The 14,374-nt window shown below is 42.4% G+C and overlaps 1 protein-coding gene across 1 annotated transcript in view; it reads right to left on the reverse strand.

Annotated features, from left to right (window-relative positions):
• Nucleotides 1-14,374, reverse strand: part of CNTNAP2 (contactin associated protein 2) — a 2,128,298-nt gene that overhangs the window by 178,173 nt on the left and 1,935,751 nt on the right. The window contains exon 16 of the mRNA XM_040353157.1: nucleotides 8,655-8,825. Coding sequence (XP_040209091.1) covers nucleotides 8,655-8,825 — 171 coding nt within the window. The remainder of the gene's footprint in view (nucleotides 1-8,654; nucleotides 8,826-14,374) is intronic.

Consider the following 14,374-nt stretch of genomic DNA (forward strand, 5'->3'; position numbering starts at 1 on the left):
AACCCCTTTAAGTTGTGTACAGAGCAATTATTTGTAAGGGCACATTCAATCCATGGGCAAGGGATCTACATCTGGACTGCAAACAGCATGAATACGAGAAGACTCAAAGTTAAAAAAGAGCACTCTTCTATGTCTATAAGACCTTGTCTGACAGTAAGCACTAACTAGTGTTTTGTAGGGAAAAACAGAATATACAGCTTTCTATTTACTCAAACTAGCCAGAAACAAACCTGAACCTGTTTATTTAGCTGGCCCTTGTCTCCAAGGAACACAAGTGATAATTGGAAAATGTATAAATCGCGTTGACTCTAAACATAAGAACTTTTTTTAGAAAGCACAAAGCTGTGATTTAAATGTGAGTGACATATAATGCTATATACAATTACACCAAAAATAATTGAATTGGATAGCCACTAGAGGGCACTGTGTAACAATCAAAACTCCTCAGTGCTGATAAGCAGTGATATAATAATACCAACAAAGGAATAAATTATATACATCTCAATCAAAAAACATATATAAAAAACAAAGAAAAATAAAATGTGAAATTATATTAGAAGATTTTAAACTATGTTGATATAGTCCATACATTTTTGCAAATATATAAACAAACACCCGTAGTTTGTGCCAAATTTCATAGAGGTTGAAAGCGTGTCCAAAAAAACAGTGATATGTCCTCCACCAGGTTATGGATTGGCTCCTTACCAGAACTCCATGATCCCTTATTACAGGGGATCATAAACAGCATAAAAAGGGTAATCACTCCTGGTCACGTGGTTCAGACGTATATGATCCAATTGGGTCTCATTCACAAGTGGTTCCACCGGCAACCATGCCCACCATGTAAAAATAATAATAATAGCTCCACATAGTGTATTAACTGAGTAAAAAGATTTATTAAAAAAGAAAAAAAAATAGTAATGCACTTACAGAAATGCAGTTAAAAATCGCCTTAAATCTAATGTGCCGGCCGGAACACAAATTCATAGACACCCGTCCACTGGTGGAACGTTTGGAGCTTCTTGGGTGACGACAGCGCGCCGCTCCGCCCTACGTCCGTTTCACAAAAAAACGTACTTCTTCCAGGTAAGTGATAATTAACTAAATTAACTGTTTAAAATGTAGTTACAAATGTGGAACTGCCTCTATTTCAATAAAACAAAATAATTCAATCTCACAGACCCTTTTGGAAATCATAAAGAATTTGTAAATCGAGTTATGTCACCGGCCTGAAGACCGCTGATATTAGGTATTTGCAGCACTCATTTTGTAAAACTAGTGACACAGTGTACTATGCCTGCCCCCAATAGAGGGGTTGGCATCGTTTTATATATATGGATTTACAAACTTTTTATGATTCCCAAAAGGGTGACTCTCTGCTTTTTTCCAGCTCTGATGAATGGCTTCTGAGGGAGGGTCGCCGTGATCTCCCTCTGACATCAGCTGGGGAGATCACGTGACCGCTCGTCTCCTCCACAGAAGCCTTGTCTCGGAGCTGTAAAGCGGCCGTGAGTCAGGTGACCAGCCTAAAGACAGCTGATATTAGGTATTTACAGCACTAGTTTTGTAAACTAATGACCTAGTGTGCTATGCCAGCCTCTAATAGAGAGGCTGGAAGTGAAAATGTTATGAATTTAATTTACAAGCAATAGTGGCGGGGGGCGGGGCTGGACCAGAGACAGACACACAGAGGGAGGTGACAGGGAGGAAGGAGGGGGTGAGGGGGGAGAGAGGAGAGCAATGGGGACAGCGTATGATGGAGGAACGCACTTAGACCACGGTGATAAGGGTGGAGCTACCCTGGTTATCGTGGTCTATTTAGAGAGGAGAAATGAGGGGAAGCCCTGCTGATTCTATTATCCAATCTGTGTTTTTTATTGTCCCCCTCGGATCTACAGTGACTGCACTTCCAAGTATACTTTCAGTGCAATTTCAAGTGCACTTTGCACTTGTAGTTTGCATTTGTAGTGCAAAGTGGATTTGCCTTTAGTAAATAACCTCCAAAGACTTTAGAAGGATTTTAATTGTCCCATTTACTGCCCCTCAGTGGTTTGCTACTACAGTAATTCATTAGTTTTGAGGAAATCATTGAAAACTAACTTAGAAAAGTTTTAGCTAAAGCACACACTGTAAACTACCAAAGCTACATACCCTAAAATAATTAACGTGGCAGAGACTAATAATTTAGGGATTTTGTAAAAACAAGATCAGCAATGCTGTATATGTCATTCTTAATGTACATGCCAATGTTTTTCTTCCATTTCTTGTGGCTGAAATAAGATTCCGGCTTGTCGCAAAAGGTCAATACATTCTTATGATTACAGTTTTCAGGGAAATAAGCTTTTACTATACATATTGGCACAATACATAATAGCAGATAAAATCTAGTTAAATGATTCGATAAAAGGTCTTTGAAAAGCTCAATGTGTGCCAGCTAACCTTTTTAGCATTCCATTAAAGTTAGATGCCCAAAAGTAATTCTGCATCCCAGGATTACTGAGGTGTATAAAAACCTTGGCGTGTGACATTTGATATTCACCAACTGTTCTTTAGATGTTAACAAGGGCGAAGCTCCAGGGGGGGGGGGGGGGGTACCATGCTGAGCTGACATAGGTGCCAATGCTGCAGGCATCAATTTAGAAGACATGCTTCCTAAAATAACTTTCTTTTGACCTATCTTTGTTTTAACCTTAAAAGTACAAATATCTCAAGATAATATGCCACCATCATATTAAATCGGACCTAAACTCTAAAAATTAAGATTTTCTATATTATAGGGAACATTTAGAAATGTTAATTGTGCCTATGCAGTACCCTAAAAAATGAACCTTATTACCTGGACTTTCTGATATGTGAATAAGCCTATGCGGGCCTACAGTACTCCTTGCTGAAGCAAAATCTTACTTTTACCTACCAAGATGGCTGCCTTCATATAGACACAATAAGGGAAATTTTAGCTGTGGGGTGGGAGAGCATAGACAGTAATGGAGACTAGTTCTTTGCCTCAGCTAGCCTTTTTTGGCACAGCTTTATAAAATTAAGTTCCACTTTAAAAAAATAAGTTTAGCTATAAAACTATTCGCAGAACACCCAATCACTGCTTCGTTTTGTATTACCATATTTATCGGCGTATACCGCGCACTATTTTGCCTTGAAAATCAGGGCAAAATCGTGGGTGCGCGATATACGCTGATACCCGCTTTCCCGCGCCGAGTTTGAATATTGCGCCGACATATACCGAGCCCAGTACACTCGTGTATAGTCGGGCAGTCTCGGCTACACTCGTGCTCACGTCCTGTACGTCCAGGACGTCAGCGCGAGCATTGCCGACTATACGCGAGTGTACTGCGCTCGGTATATGCCGGCGCAGTATTCAAACTCGGCGCGGGAAAGCGGGAAACGAGCGAGGAGGACGCCGCAGAAGGACGACAGACCCGACGAAGAGGACACCCGAAGCCGCAGACGGACGCCGGACCCGACGAGGCCGCCGATGGACGCCGTGCAAGACACCAAACTGTAAGTACAAAAATCTTTTTTTCACAGGAATTTCTGGGCAAATTTAGGGGTGCGCGCTATACGCGGGAGCGCGCTATATTCCAATAAATACGGTATTTTGAAAGTCTGAATTTAAAGCATATCTAAAATATAAAATGTATTCATTAGTTTCCAAACTGAAATGTAATTATTTCCAACCTACTCTGTTAATCTGAACAATCTTGAAGTTTTCAAAACAGCCTTCTGAACTACAGAGGTGCTGAGTGAAGGAGTTTCAGGAGACTGGGTCAGTACAAGAATCACTGCTTGCAGGCAGCAATGTACCATGGGATATGTAGTCCTTGGAAATTGAGTGTAAACAGTAGAGGGGAAGCTGCAAAGCATGCAGGGAATCCAGGAAGTTGTGACCAGCAGACAGGTAGCCCTCCCAACGTGAAAGGAGGTTTTAAAGTAAGCTGTAATTAGCCACAAAAAAATTTGGAAAAACATTGCCAAGTACATTAAAGCGGTGGTTTACCCTAAATAACAACATTCTACCATAAAATACAGCATACTAGCGTGAGCTACAGTATGCCTTTATTTTATTTTTTTTGCGCCGTACTCACAGTTTAATCCCATAGTGAAGTTTCAGACTCCCCGCGGGGAATGGGCGTTCCTATGAAGAGGGAAGATGATTGACGGCCGGCTGTGGCGCGTCACGATTCCCGAAAATAGCCGGAGTAGGTCTCGGCTCTTCACGGCGCTATACGGCGCCTGCGCACAGACTAGGCGCAGGCGCCGTGAAGAGCCAAGTCCTATTTCGGCTATTTCCAGAGAAGCGTGACGCGCCATAGCTGGCCGTCAATCATGTTCCCCTCTTGATAGGAACGCCTACTTTTTCTTAGGGTGAACCCCCTGCTTTAAATCAGTTCTTCAGCCTGAAAATAAAAAAAATAGGAGTCAACAGCTACAAATACTGTAGCTGCTGACTTTTAATAATAGGACACTTACCTGTCCAAGGATCCAGTGCTGTCCTCACCTGCTCTTTGGCCCTCTTCGGGTGCAGGCATCAACATGTTTACATTGGGAGGCTGGCAGTGGCTGCTTGGGGCTTCACAGCTGGCATCCCACTACACATGCAGAATTTTGTGACCTGTGACGTGCCCCAAAAGGCTGCAAGCGGGAAGGATGTGGCCAAGCTTTGCTTGGATCGCAGGTATCTGCCCCCCTCAAAAAAATATGTGTCAAATATGTTAGAAGTGGGGGGAGGAAGACAAGTAGAACTTACCCTTTTGGGTAAAGACCTGCTTTAACCACTTGCCGCCCGCCAATGACATATTGACGGCGGCAAAGTGGTTGTAGAATCCTGACTGGACGTCATATGACGGGGGCGCGCATCGTGGCGATCGTTGTTGCAGGGTGTCAGTCTGACACCCCGCAACACTGATCTCGGTAAAGAGTCTCTCACAAAGACTCTTTACCACGTGATCAGCCGTGTCCAACCACGGCTGATCACGATGTAAACAGGAAGAGCCGTTGATGGCTCTTCCTCACTCACATCTGACAGACGCGAGTAGAGGAGAGCCGATCGGCGGCTCTCCTGACAGGGGGGTTCGTGCTGATTGTTTATCAGCGCAGCCCCCCCTCAGATCGCCACACTTGACCACCAGGGAAGTCCACCCTGGACCACCAGGGAAGGGCAAACTAAAAAAAAAGTCTGGGAACAAAAAAAAAAAGTCTGAAAAAAAAAAAAGTCTGAAAAAAAAGCATTACAAAATAAAAAAGATGCCAATCAGTGCCCACAAATGGGCACTGACTGGCAACATAGGTAAATCATGTGCCGCCCCACAGTGTCCATCAGTGCCACCCCACAGTGCCCATCCAAGCCCAGTGCCCACCTATCAGTGCCCATCTGTGCCACCCATAAGTATCCATCAGTGCCACCCATGAGTGCCCATCTGTGCCGCCTATGAGTGCCCAGTGCCGCCCATGAGTGCCCATCAGTGCCGCCCATGATTGCCCATCAGTGCCGCCCATGAGTGCCGCCCATGTGTGCCCATCAGTGCCGCCTATGTGTGCCCATCAGTGCCGCATACCAGCGCCGCCAATCAGTGCCACCTTATCTGTGCCCGTCAGTACTACCTCATCGATGTCCATCAGTGCCATCTCATCAGTGCCGCCATATCAGTGCCCGTAATTGAAAGAGAAAACTTACTTATTTACAAAAAAAATAACAGAAAAAAAATAAAAACATAATTTTTTTCAAAATTTTCAGTCTTTTTTTAATTGTTGAGCAAAAAAAAAAAAATCGCAGAGGTGATCAAATACCACCAAAAGAAAGCTCTATTTGTGGGGAAAAAAGGACACCAATTTTGTTTGGGTACAGTGTAGCATGACCGCGCAATTGCCATTCAAAGTGCGACAGTGCTGAAAGCTGAAAATTGGCTTGGGCGGGAAGGTGCGTAAGTGCCCTGTATGGAAGTGGTTAAGAATGACACAGAATGCAACATTAACATATATAGAATACTTGACTTTGTTTTAAACTAAGTCCTAAATTACGTGTCTCTGCCATGTTAAATTATTATTATTAAGAACATTTAAAACAAATAGCTTTTGTGGTTTACAGTGTATGCTCCAATTATAATATTTCTAAGTTATTTTTAGTGATTTCCCCAAAAACAAGTAATTGGCATCAAACCATTAGGGTGCATTAAATAGGGCCATTAAGCTCATATTGGATTGTCAAATATAACTAGTGTTTGTATTGTTATTAAAATGTTCATGCTATAAAATGAAAGTATATGCTGTATACACAGAACTCCTTAAGCTGCTTTTGGACTGCCCACCGCACATATCTGTATGTTGTTTTGTCTTCCGGGTCTAGGGGGGTGCACGCAGGAGCTAATCAGCGGGTCCGGAGGCCGCTGTGGCCGCCAGCCACCCACGATCATTTACTGGAGAGGCAGAACGGCTGTGTGCCTATGTAAACAAGGCAGACTGTCGTTCTGTCACAGCGGAAGAGAGAGATCTTGTGTTTCTGCTAATCAGGAACACAGAATAACTCTCTTCCTTCAGTCAGTCCATACTCCACACAGTTAGAAAGTCCACCGTGGCACAAGAGAACAGTTTTTTGCTGCCCCAATAGCTGTAATATTTATATTGTTTTAGGATACTATATGATAATGAATATTATATTCAGTACATTTTGTTACATAGTGGTTAACTGTTTCCCCCAGTTTCTGAGTACTATGACATTCCGAGTAATGTCACATATGTAGCAAATACATATATTTTTTAGCAAACCTATCACAAACCTGAATAATCCAAGGTAAACGTATGATAGGAAAAAATGGATAGCCAGAGATTAACTTCCATGAAAAACACAGGTAAAAAGGATCTTTAGTTCCTTATGCAGCTGCAGTTAAAATCGAACCTCAACTTTTCTCTAAAAAGTTTTCTACAAAAAGTTTTCTCTAACTTCTCCTCCTCACCACAACCTCCTAAACTTGGTTGTGGTGGTTATGGTGGGCAGCCTCTCGGAGCAATAGGAAGGCACAGGAGGTGAGAAGGGGTGGGATCATAGCTTTGACAATCTTAAGAACACTTAGCAGTTATGGACTTTGTTAACAAAATATATTAAGGGAAAAACAATAAATGCTTAACCACTTGCTGCAGGCCGTAGCGTGGATCCCAATTCCCGGGAGGCCGTCTATATACGGCCTCCGGCTCCCAGCCACCTGGGGGCGCGCACGTGCCCGCCGCATCACTGAGATGCCGATGCGCGTGCCTGGCGGCCGCGATGTCCTCCAGGCACCCGCGATCAGTGGTTACACAGACAAGGACTGAGTAAACAAATATGTTTTTTTTTTAAATTGGGCTATTTATTATAGCAACAAGTAAAAAATATTGTTTTTTTTTTAAAATTTGCGCTCTTTTTCGTTTATAGCGCAAAAAATAAAAAACACAGAGGCGATCAAATACCACCAATAGAAAGCTCTATTTGTGGGGAAAAAAGGACGTCAATTTTGTTTGGGAGCCACGTCGCATGACCACAAAATTGTCAGTTAAAGCGACGCAGTGCCGGAAGCTGAAATTTCACTTGGGCAGGAGGGGGGTATATGTGCCCAGTAAGCAAGTGGTTAAAGTGACATTAAAGGTTTGTTTCTTTTTAAAATATGAAACATGTCATACTTACCTGCTCTGTGTAGTGGTTTTGTACATAGCAGCCCTAATCTTCCTCTTCTCGGGTTTCCCACAGGTGCTCCAGGCCCCTCCCTCCTGCCCTCATAGCAAGCAGCTTGCTCCCAAGCTGCTGCTCTGTGTGTCCATTCACACTCGGAGCATGGCTCGGCCCTGAGTCTGCTCTCTCTTCATTGGCTCACTGGCTGTGAATGACAGAGCAGGAGCCTACTGAGGCTCTTGTGCACATTGCTGGATCCAAATGGGGTTCAGTATGTTTTAGTGATGACTGGGGGCGCTACTGCTCACAGAAGTTTTTTTTTAGAAAAATGACGGCCGGCAGTGGTTCAGTTATCCTGACTGGGCGTCATTTGGCGTCCAGAATGATAAACCGCGATTGCGTGCCCATTGGGTGTGCACAGCGCAGTGATTGGTGGTGTGTAGAGATAAAAAATGTGTTGGGTACAGTGTAGATGACCGCGCAATGGTCATTCAAAGTGCGACAGCGCTGAAAGCTGAAAATTGGCTTTGGCAGAAAGGGTGCCTTGGTCTTGAAGTGGTTAAAGTGTATGTGTATCATTTTTTTTCTTTAGTTTAAAATAGAGTAGGGAAAGGTTAAAATCCTTGCCAGTTTTTTTATTTTTTTGTCTGTGTCCTTGTTATGTTGAATTACCCCCAGAAATTGCCCTGGTCACCATTGTCACCGGGACAGAAAGTGATGGGACAGTTGTCACCAGAAAAGGAAGTGAGCGTAAATCTTCCAATAGGGACACCTGTTGTGGTGACTATTGTCTCAGCTGGTTGTGTCTCAATGACAGAAAATAAAGAAAAATCTACACAATGGAACGACACACAAACAAAAACAGACAGCGATTTTACCCTTCTATGTCATATCCCAAACAAAAAGATAAGTGTTGGCCATACGTATATTTTAAGGAAAAAAGAAGAGCGCTAACAGACTACACACGCGCATTACGCAAAAAAAGAAAAAACATACTTACATTTTAATTCTATCTTTATGAAGTCTGTGTTTCCTCTATTTTCTACAAATACTCCATCTGGAGCAGAGGTCTTAAAGTAAAACGAAATATCAGCGCTGGTTTCTCCTTGGAATGTAGGGAAATGAAGGAAAGAGTTTGGTGCGATGAAGGAGACGGCATTCCAGTAGTTTTCTGTAGGGTGACACAAAGGGAAAAACTATTTAGCATTGACAAGAAAACATACACATTCCTTTAGAATGATACATCAGTGACTTATAAACCTTTTAAACTTAAATTGGTTGTGAACATCTAATGTTGTAAATACTTTCTAATACAGTTATAACTAAGTAGGCACCAAAAAGGATTTTGCTTAGGTTCAAAAATATTATTTTTGACCTTTTTACAACATTAAAAAGCTATGTCATGTGACCAACTGACCATGCATATCTTCTTCCTGAGGCAGTCTGTGATTAGGAGGTAATGTGCGCCAAAGGCAGGCTGTTATTGGTCGGGGGCTATGGCAGCGGAACGAAACCAGCATGGAACACAAACAGGAAGTGTGTCTTCAGCCAATGACGCTGCGTCAATTAGCAGTTCCGAAACGCGTCCCTTTCAGATGACACACTTCCTGTTTGTGTTCCATGCTGGTTTTAGCCCCACTTCCGCTGATGTCATTTTCGGGCTCCATACTCCACACTGACCCAGACAGCGTAATTGTGTTTCCAGAGCCTGCAGCGTCCACTGACTGTTGTTTTCTGGATCCTACTGGAAGGATTACATATTGGGACCTTCCTGCTATTGGAACATCACCTGGATACACTTACTACATGCTCCTTTTCATCCTCTCTCTTGTAAGTGTTTTTTAATCCTCTCAGGGATATTAAAAAATGTCTGCACTTTGTTTGTTTTTCTGTTTATCATTAGAGATCGCTTGTCTCTCTGAAGTGCGGCCTGAAGTGTAAAAAGATGTCTATCCTTTCCAAAACAGACTTTATTTACTAGGTCCTGAGCGCCCTTGATATATACTTTTTTTCCTGAACAAACTACCCAATACAGGCATCCTGTGTGTTTGCACGGTATCCCGTACTTCTGAATGGCCAGCCAAAGGTTGAAAACTGACCATGCAAGAACAGATCAGCTTCTGTGCTTTGTGAGGTCAGTTTAGAACAAGGAAGAAAGGTAACTAGCAGGATCAACAAGGTACTTGAGATGGACTTCTTAAAATTTAGACTTTAATTTATAAAATACACATACACTAAAAACACACATATAAAAAAAAAAAATAAAGGGTAACCTACACTTAACACATTAACGAAATGTACACTTTACCTTAAAGGGTCACTAAAGGAAATAAACATTTTAGCTGAAATGACTGTTTACAGGGTATAGAGACATAATAATTAACTGATTCCTTTTAAAAATGATTAAAAATAGATAAAAAACAATCATATAATGTGCCTGCAGTTTAGTTTCGTTTTTGCTGTTGTTTCCTGGTTCTCTGATGTACAGAGCCAGAGAGCCAATAGAGGGCAGTGATGGATTGTAAAACTAAACTGGATTGGTGCTGACACACAGTAATCACACCTCCTTGATTAGTCACCACAGTGAGAAATCTCCCAGTACTGTGGTGATCAGGAAACAGACAACCAGAAAGTGTCCAGAACAGAGAGGAATTACAGCAACATCAAAGCAAAAACGAACAATGAGGACATGAAACCAGGACTGCAGTAAGGTAAAGGAAGCTATTTAGCTAAAAAAAATCCTTTAGTGACCCTTTAACCAATAGAGTATGGTAACATAACTAAATCACATGCTAATAAGTACATATATCTTGTCAAGAATTAAAAGCAACTGCTGTCAAGTAGTCTAGCCTAGGTTAACCACTTGAAGACCAGGCCTATTATGACACTTTTTATTTACATGTAAAAATCTGTATTTTTTTTTGCTAGAAAGTTACTTAGAATCCCAAAACATTATATATATATTTTTTTTAGCAGAGGCCTTAGAGAATAAAATGGTGGCCGTTGCAATTTTTTATGTCACACAGTATTTGTGCAGTGGTTTTTGAAATGCAATTTTGTGGGGAAAAAATACACTTTAATTAATTTTAAGGCAAAAAAACACATTATATAACACAATTTTTTTGGTATCATATAAAAGATGATGTACCGTGGAGTAAATAGATACCTAACATGCTTTAAAATTGTCCCCTGATTTCTCCTCTACCCTTGAAAGCATGAGATAAAAAACAAAACAAAACAAAACAAAAAAAAAACACTGATCTCATGCTTTCCTGAAAAAAATGTCAGTGTATACATTTGCCCTAACCAGAAGTGACGAGAATGCTTGTCGCTTCCAGTCTCCTAAACCATAGAGGTGATCAAGATGATCCAGTCTCTGAACACCTCTATTGCAAGCTGGCACAACTACCATTTTGGATCCTGGGCTCCCTACCAAGAGCCCAGAGAGGCACCAGAGGGCGGAAGGGGACCCTCTTCCGTCACCTATTAAAGCAATCCAGCAGCTAATTAGCCACTAGGGTTATATTTACCTTGTAGAGCATTGCAAAGTAAAGAAAACGATACAGGGTTATGGCTGAGAGCTGCAGCCATAACCCCATCATTAGCACTATGGGTGTTTTATGTCATTAGAAATTGCAAGGAGTTTATTGTTTTAAACAGACCCTGCTAGGTTTGCATGCAGTGAGGGAAGAGAATCAGCAGGGCATAATCATTATAGGTTCCCCCTGTGCACATTCATAACTACAAACTTTGCAAACAAAAAAAAGCTTTTTATAATGTTAACACACATTGCTAAGACCGATTACATTAATGCACAGCTTCAGACCAATATTTTTGTTTTGGATACAATGGAGAAGGGTTAGAACTTCTGTCAAGCTTTTATTACAGTTTGTGGTCTTATGGAATACGGTTTCTCCCATTATCTATGACAAGTAAGAAAGGAAATACAGGAGTATCTCAGGAGCAGTGAGACAAAGACAGCAATACACATTTTTCAGAGGTTCTAATCTTTTCTATTACTAAAAAAATTTTTTTTTGTTGCTCTTCTCCTATGGAAAATATTTCATCTCAACCCTTGTCCCTTAGTTCCCCTGTGATTGGGATAGGGAGCTGAGGGAGGATTTTCCAAGAGAGTTACAGACAGTAATGAAACACTGGCAAGGACTACAAAAAAAAGTTTTGGTGAGTGTTGGGGCTGATCAGTTTCATATGCGTCCATAACCTTGGTGCCCAACCTGCAGCCCTTTGGTATTTAATGTTTTGATGTGCCTCCCACAGACCTCAGCAGTCTGTAGGGCAGGGGTGCCCAACCAGTGGCCCGGGGGCCACATGTGGCCCGCGGTGCCCTCTGATGTGGCCCGCGACCTCCTGCTCTGGAAGTGCACCACACCTGCAGGATATATAATAGAAGTCTATGGCAACGTGCAGGAAAGCCACAGGTGCACTGCGTTACATCCTCGGTGTAGGTATACTGCAGCGCATCAGTGTGAAAGCATCCTTAGGCCCCCTTGACACGATCAGTCTGACCCAATTGGACCCTTCATTCACCTCTATTGAGCCACAGATGTAAACAGACTTGTGGCCGTTTTACACACACCTACCTCTAATTCGAGCCACAAAAAAAAACAGAAGGGGGGGATTTGTCCCCTTCCATCTGGGAAGATCGGGAAGGCCAAAAGAGTAGAGTGGGCTGTGCCCCTGTCTGCTCTGCATATGCGGAGTGGACATGGGCCTGTCATCTACCCGCTCCGCTCATTGTGGCCCGCGACCGGTTAACAAGTCGCTTAAGTGGCCCTCGCTTTTCAACAGGTTGGGCACCCCTGTGGGGAACATTGATTAGGGCAATAGCATTGATCTCTACTAGACTCATGTATCATATTACCCAGCTAAATATATAGAATGTCCGCACTCTCTGACCCTTATGTTCTTTATTAGGTCTGCAGGTTCTGACAGTACTCGCAAGCATTGTAGATATTAAATATTGTGTCAGGTGATGTCAGGGGGTGATGTCAGGGGGGTGCATTTGAGGCCCTCTTTGGCTCATGAGTTGATAACCATTGGTCTATAACATTCAAAAATAAAGTTCCTTTTCCATAACAAGTATATTTTTATCCTTAAATGGAAATCTTATAATAGTATTTTTATATTCTTTAGATACATGTGTACATTGTACCCCCTAGTCTGGTCGGGTGGGGTGACCTTGGGCCTGGGGCTTGGGTGCTGGAGGGACCCTCTACAACACAAGGACGACTCCTATCCTGGAGGCACAGGAGTAAGGAGAGGAAAGCAGGAGCAGGTCAGCATGTTTTCAGTTGATCTCCTGAGTGTCAGTCTGGAGGACTGGTGAGTGACAGTCTGAAGGACTGGGGAGCATCAGTCAGGAGGACTGTGGAGATGTAGCCAGGAGGGCTAGAGAAAGGGGCTGCTGCAGCCAGGTGGGTTTAATGTGTTAGTGGTGTCACTCTGCATTTCACAAGTCTAGGGGCTGAGAGTCCCTGCCTGTAATGGGCTATTGCTAAAAACTTTTACAGAGGGACACTGCTGGAGATTCTGCAAGCACGTGAAGTGCTGGAGGAAGTAAAGGGGCTGTATATAGAACTGTATATACTAAGAGTTGTCCCTGAAGTTTGCTCTGAAGTCAAGTGGGCATCCCATAAAACCCCTATCCCCATCCAAGTTCAACACCCTCAATAAAATAAATGAATCAAAGTGCTGGACTGTTTACTGACTATGAAGTGACTGTGAAAATTCAGTGTGCCCATCTGTGCAGGGGGATCCTACCTGGGGTACGCCACATATTATTGTTTCTTTTCACTGCTGCTGGGAGGCATTAAAAAAATACCCCAGAGCTAAACATTAACCAAATCTTAAGGTGCTACTAAACCTACAACTGTAAAACCAGTCTGTCTATGCAGTAAACCATACTTGTTATACTCACTGTGGAGCCTAAGGGGCTTAATTCTTCGCACTGTGTAAAACGGCTGTTTGATCCTGTTCACTCTGATCCTCCCATACATCCACAGTCCCCAATCCATCTGCTGATAGAACAGCGGCTAGAGGGCACTCAATGCATGCTCAGTTTAGTGTGTATTGCTAGAGAGTTTTTCTTCTTGGGAAGGTGCATGTGATCGGCACAGGGCCAATCAATACTGTCCAGACGGAAAGTCAGGGGTCATGCAGCCTCACAGGACAGTCAGAGGAGAATGAAGACTCCTCCTACAAGCCTTAACCAGTGCCCGACCGGATACTTCTAAAAAGGGATTTATCAGTTTATATTTACTAAAATGATTGCATTTCTAAGTTTTGTGTACTGTGGGAGACCAGATGTAGTGAATGCAGGGTCCTGGGTGAGGTAACACTTTAATACTATGAAATGCAAGCAAAAAAAAAAGTTAAAATCACTTTAGAAACAGCAATAAGGTAACCAAAAAAGTTTTGAAAATATGAGCTCACTTAAAATACACACCAAATCGTCCAATTTTATTTAAGCCAGTACCATATTATGGAATTTCTTGCATGCAAAACCCCACATTGAAAGCAAAGTGCTACAATAAAATTGTAAATCAGATATTTTATCTTCCTTTGCCTTAAGTTTCAGAAGTTTGATTTTAGTCTAAAGCATCAACAAATCAGTGTGCCATCATTTCAGAGGAAGGCGTGCCAGAGAAATAAATTACAAATGGAGAAATGCAATGGAGTCCTTGCGGCAACTCTACATTT

The sequence above is a fragment of the Rana temporaria genome, chromosome 5 (assembly GCF_905171775.1).
Source record: "Rana temporaria chromosome 5, aRanTem1.1, whole genome shotgun sequence".
NCBI classification, from domain to species: Eukaryota; Metazoa; Chordata; class Amphibia; order Anura; family Ranidae; genus Rana; species Rana temporaria.